Source organism: Monopterus albus, unplaced genomic scaffold (assembly GCF_001952655.1).
Source record: "Monopterus albus unplaced genomic scaffold, M_albus_1.0 scaffold128.1, whole genome shotgun sequence".
Lineage (NCBI taxonomy): Eukaryota > Metazoa > Chordata > Actinopteri > Synbranchiformes > Synbranchidae > Monopterus > Monopterus albus.
In genome coordinates, this window is record NW_018128008.1 from 68,679 (window position 1) to 75,095 (window position 6,417).

The 6,417-nt window shown below is 40.7% G+C and overlaps 1 protein-coding gene across 2 annotated transcripts in view; it reads left to right on the plus strand.

Moving 5' to 3' along the window:
- The window catches only part of nt5dc1 (5'-nucleotidase domain containing 1), a 76,129-nt gene that overhangs the window by 4,917 nt on the left and 64,795 nt on the right, over positions 1 to 6,417 (plus strand). For both annotated transcript variants that reach the window (XM_020612886.1, XM_020612887.1), the window contains exon 2: positions 1,754 to 1,845. In XM_020612886.1, coding sequence (XP_020468542.1) covers positions 1,754 to 1,845 — 92 coding nt within the window. The remainder of the gene's footprint in view (positions 1 to 1,753; positions 1,846 to 6,417) is intronic.

Consider the following 6,417-nt stretch of genomic DNA (forward strand, 5'->3'; position numbering starts at 1 on the left):
AAGACTCATGGCAAGTTATCGAAAACGCTTGATTGCAGTTGTTGCTGCTAAGGGTGGCCCAACCAGTTATTAGGTTTAGGGGGCGAACACTTGTTCACACAGGGCTATGTAGTTTTGGATTTTGTTTTCCCTTAATAATAAAAACCTTCATTTAAAAACTGCATGATGTGTTTACTTGTGTTATCTTTGACTAATATTTAAATTTGTTTGATGATCTGAAACAAAGTGTGACAAACATGCAAAAAGATAAGAAATCAGTAAGGGGGCAAACACTTTCTCACACCACTATATTGTATCATCACACCTGTTATTAACAGCTGTAGTCAGCTCAGACTCACAGGAGATAACTGGATTCCGTGATAATGAGAGACAAAATATAAATCAAAAAAATCCTACATGCATATCACATAGTATATGTCCACTAATCCTTCCAGTGCAGTAGCCTAAGTGATGCTTGTATACAATTATGACCAAAGGAAATTCTTAGTTGACTGATTGCTTCACTTGAAACTGCAGTGATTTATCTCAGATTCAGTCTGCATTAAAGAACAGTTCATATTAATGGATAATATTGTGAAGCTAATTGTTCAGTCATGAGTTATAACTAGTTGTTTGTTGCCTATACAAAGACTGCAATAACTTGATTGAGCTTAAAGTTGCACAAATCAATATATATGATACAGACAAGTGACAAATAAAGGAAGCCAGGATAAGAGAGTGGTCTATTCCAGAATGACAGTGCTCCCCATCCACAGAGCACAAGGGGTCAGTGAATAGTTTGATAAGTATGAAAATGATGTGAATCAAATGCTGTGGCCTTCACAGTCACCAGATCTCAACCCAGTTGAACGCCTATGGGAGATGTTGGAGTGACGTGTTAGTGTCTCCACCACCATCATCAAAACATCACATGAGAGAATATTTGTTGGAAGAATGTGGGTCATCCCTCCAGTACAGTTTGGAGACTTGGAGAGTCAATGCTGAGGAGCACTAAAGCTGTTCTGGTGGCACGTGCTGGCCCATTGCCTCACAGAGTCACTTTATGTTGGGTTTTCCTTTCATTTGTCACATGTCTGTATGAGTTATGCAAAATGTCACTTATATTGACAAACCCACAGTGAATTAACACCCTACTCTGTAGTTGTCCTCGGGTTTATGGAGGTTTTAGACTCTTTTAGCTCATTGTTTTGGTTTTCTGATGCCTAAATTCTCACCTCTACTGTCCAGCAGGAACAGAAAGCTGTTTTCAGCAACACAGCTATGATAAGCACACAGTATGCTACCTGCTCAGCACCAAACAGCAGATTAACAGAAAAGTTAGCAACTCCTGGTGAGCATAGAGGAGCACTTAGCAGCTTGGTTTACAAAAGCAAGAATAAAGGGGGAGTGAACATTGGACTTAGATCCTTTCGGTGGACAGACACGTTTCAAATTGAAAAATCATGATGCAGCTTAAAGGTATGCTCCCATTATAACAGTATAACCAAACATATTTCCACATTGCATCCCAAGCAGTTTTGTGGATGTATGAAATCTCCGCTGTGAACTGTGTTGAGATACAAATCATCAGTGAACTCGGTGGAAAGTTTATGATTTCACTAAATTCAGTGTTAAGGACATGATTGGGATGGTCATCCAGTGTTGCCGCTGGTTGGAAGGAAAACCTGTATATTCTTGACATTCACGAAGATGCATTGTGTGGTTGTCATTTGCATGACTGGGCTGTCTGAGGATTTCATCTTTGTTTTTGCAGCTCATCTATGAGAGCTTTGCCAGGTATCTGGTGGAGCATAAAGGCTATGACAAGGACCTACTAAACCTAACCCCAGCTACCTGGGACTTCTGGTGAGTCTACAACCTAGAGGGCAACTATAATAGAAGCAGCTGTATTAAATATGTTTATCTTTCAGGGATATTAAGGCCATATAGTAATTTTTAAGTGAACATAACACATAGTCCCTTAGGGCACAGAAACACCAAATCAATGGTTGGCTGTTGGCTCATCCTCCCTGTGTGTCCTGCACCATTGGGGCTAGTCAGCCCCTGTCGGCAGCTTTTCGGCCGATTCAGCATATTGAATCGGCATCACACTGTTGGGCCTTGTTGATGAAAGAGAGACGATTCTGATTGGCTGTTGAGCTTAGTGAATCGATGCACAAGAAGAGAACAGTTCGGCAAGGCCCCTTCAGCCTGTCGCTGTACTATCCATGATTTCACCCATTTAGTGTAGTTTCTCCTTGTTTTTCCCTTCTATGATCTACTTTCTTCTTCCACAACCAAAGGACCAAGGGCAGAGAATGGCAGTGTTATTTGCATGGTCTTATCAGAAACATTCTCTATGAGAAACAGCTATAAACAGTGGCTTTTTTGGTTGAGTTTTGTGTAGTGAATCGAATTGCAGCAGAGGCAGCAATATGAGTGGACAGCATATATCTTTAACTGTATAGTGGACAGTACTGTATAATGGTTTTTCTGTTGTTGAAGGAGAAACAAGCTCTGTTTTGGAATACGAAGCCAATTTGAAATTTTAATTTTTGAGCAAGATGTTCAGCATGAGTTTTATAGGTCAGCTGTCTATTCAAATTCAAAAGTATTTTTGCTGTACTTTGTCATTTACATCCCCATTTAGAGCATCAGTGATCAACTCTGTTTTGAAATGCACACATTTTGTTTTTCCTGAGTTTAGATGAAAGAGCCCATGGCATGCTCATTTTGTATCTCCTGCTGCTGTTATGGTTACTCTAGCCTTTTGCCGTCTCGTGCTTTTGGTTTGGCCCTTTTCCATTTTGTCTCACTTCACCTGTTCTCGCTTCACCCTGGTTGTAATCATGACTCATTGTTCTCACCTGCCCCTAATAAACTCCTTTCTGTTGTCACTGCTCTTCTGAGTCTGCATCTTGGGTCCTACCTCTCCCGCACACCATCCTAACAGCTGCTGGTGTTGTGACACAAGTGGACAGCACAATGAACCGCAGCGGCATTAATTAATTTGAATTTCCCCTCAATAGATAGGTAAACAGTGGTGTGAAAAAGTGTTTGCCCCCTTACTGATTTCTTATCTTTTTGCATGTTTGTCACACTTCAATGTTTCACATCATCAAACAAATTTAAATATTAGTCAAAGATAACACAAGTAAACACATCATGCAGTTTTTAAATGAAGGTTTTTATTATTAAGGGAAAACAAAATCCAAAACTATATAGCCCTGTGTGAACAAGTGTTTGCCCCCCTGTCAAAACACTGGTTTATCGCACCTGAGTTCAATTTCTCTAGCCACACCCAGGCCTGATTACTGCCACACCTGTTCGCAATCAAGAAATCACTTAAATAGGACCTGCCTGACAAAGTGAAGTAGACCAAAAGATCCTCAAAAGCTAGACATCATGCCGAGATCCAAAGAAATTCAAAACCAAATGAGAAAGAGAATAATTGAGCTCTATCAGTTTGGAAAAGGTTATAAAGCCATTTCTAAAGCTTTGGGACTGCAGCGAACCACAGTGAGAGCCATTATCCACAAATGGCGAAAACATGGAACAGTGGAGAACCTTCCCAGGAGTGGCCGGCCGACCAAAATTACCCCCAGAGCGCAGCGACAACTCATCCAAGAGGTCACAAAAGACCCCACAACAACATCCAAAGAACTGCAGGCCTCACTTGCCTCAGTTAAGGTGAGTGTTCATGACTCCACCATAAGAAAGAGACTGGGCAAAAATGGTTTGCATGGCAGAGTTCCAAGACGAAAACCACTGCTGAGCAAAAAGAACATAAAGGCTCGTCTCCGTTTTGCCAGAAAACATCTTGATGATCCCCAAGACTTTTGGGATAATACTCTGTGGACAGACGAGACAAAAGTTGAACTTTTTGGAAGGTGTGTGTCCCATTATGTGTGGTGTAAAAGTAACACCGCATTTCAGAAAAAGAACATCATACCAACAGTAAAATATGGTGGTGGTAGTGTGATGGTCTGGGGCTGTTTTGCTGCTTCAGGGCCTGGAAGACATGCTGTGATAAGTGGAACCATGAATTCTGCTGTGTACCAAAATATCCTGAAGGAGAATGTCCGGCCATCTGTTTGTGGCCTCAAGCTGAAGCGAACTTGGGTTCTGCAGCAGGACAGTGATCCAAAGCACACCAGCAAGTCCACTCCCGAATGGCTGAAGATAAACAAAATGAAGACTTTGGAGTGGCCTAGTCAAAGTCCTGACCTGAATCCAATTGAGATGCTGTGGCATGACCTTAAAAGGGTGGTTCATGTCCGAAAACCCTCCAATGTGGCTGACTTACAACAATTCTGCAAAGATGAGTGGGCCAAAATTCCTCCACAGCGCTGTAAAAGACTCATGGCAAGTTATCGAAAACGCTTGATTGCAGTTGTTGCTGCTAAGGGTGGCCCAACCAGTTATTAGGTTTAGGGGGCAACCACTTGTTCACACAGGGCTATATAGTTTTGGATTTTGTTTTCCCTTAATAATAAAAACCTTCATTTAAAAACTGCATGATGTGTTTACTTGTGTTATCTTTGACTAATATATAAATTTGTTTGATCTGAAACATTGGGGGCAAACACTTTTTCACATCACTGTATGTACCGATGAAAAGAGATGTGTAACACTCTAAACAAAGTGGGTAGTTGAGAAACCCTGTATTTTAACTGGCATAATTAGGACATAGTAACTGCTCCAGCCTTACAACAATTCTCTCTAACGTTACAGAAAAAAGGCATTAACAGACATGCCCCTTTTTTTTTTTTTTAACTTACCGTTAAGTCCCACCCAGTAGTGGAAACATCACTCCTTTCAAGTAGCTCAAAGGTCGCTAAATCCAACCGGTGGTCGCTGTGTCTCCCCCCACATGACCACATACAGTCCAAAAGTAGTGAAATTAATTCCAGCAGGTAGTGTAGCTTCGATAATATCATGGATTATTAACCAGCAACACATCGCATCCAAATATTTTACGTGATGTGATGGCATGATTGCAAAAAGCTTCAACCAACAGTTTTGTTCAGTTTTGATCACTGGTGGGAGCAGTGTTACCCTTGCACACAGATAATAATCAGATATATATATATTTTTTTTAATAAAGGCGATGATTGTAAAGGTGACAATGTCCAAAGTTCAGCACAGATGTCCAAAACAATGTAACCCAATTTCTTAGTTAATGACAAGGCATTGATTAGTTGTACTGGGAAACAGTTTTTTACATAACACCACTTCCTTTGCTTTTTCTGTCACATCTAAATGAGTTGTGGACAGGACTTCAGAAAGTTCAGTACTGAGCCAGGTCTCATTATGTCCTCCACACTTTCATTCAATAGTCTTTACATTTACAAAATCCATCTGTGGAAGCAAACTCCTTATATTTAGGTGTAAAAGGCACACTTCTTGGAAAAAAAAAAGAGATGAATTAATTTCGTTACTAATATCAGATGTGTTCAGAAGGCAGTTTTGTTTGGTAGAAATGTGACTTGCTCACTGGAGACAGCCGTGCTTGGCAAATAAAATAATAGATAGTGTATATAGGTATAATGTAATAAGGTTGTCAGGATTCAGTGACCAGGAGACTCTGGAGATGAGATTGCAATGTGTGCAGGATAAATGGTAGTGATGGGTAGATGAGGCATCATGAAGCGTTTCGACACTTTGCCAAACTGTATTGATACTGTGTCACTGAATACTGACACCTGCTGGACCTTAAAAATCCCTACAGGCAACCTAGTTGACAGACTCAACTGACACTGATTTGGTGACCTAGTATATACAGTATTATAATTTAAGTCATTGTATTTTATATTGTATTATTTCATATCTTCATTTAAATTTAAAATTTCCTTGATATTTTTAGATACAGTCAATAAATAATGTGAACATGTATCATAACGTGAAAATCTAAATGAGAAGAGGTTTGGATAGATTGCCTTTTGGTTGTCCCAGTATCTCATAGGATCCTGGGACCTGGCAATACCTTATTTTCCGATATGAGATCAAAATGGTCCCACACGGCGGAAACCTTTCTTTTGGCTTGAGACTGTTCCATAATTCTTGATGAATGTGACGATGAACCGCAAAAGATCAGAGAATCGTTTTGGCAGATGTATCCCGTTGACATATGCGCTTCCTTATAAACACAGTTTGGCGCGGCAGTGTCAGTTCGAAACAGTTCCTGTATCGGTCACGTGACTTTCTTAAAGCGATAGGCGCACCAACACGGGGTTTTGCTCTACGAGCTCGACGCATGTGGCGACGCATCGGTGTTGCCAGACCCATCACTAATAAATTGACTGGAATGTGTTTTACAACAGCTAAGTGGGAGTTTAACAGTCCATGCCCCATGAATGATAGGGGATCAGAGATGAAAGGGAAAATGGCTGCAGGCCAGTAGGGGGCAAATGTGGTGTTTGCAGTGGTGGAAAGAGT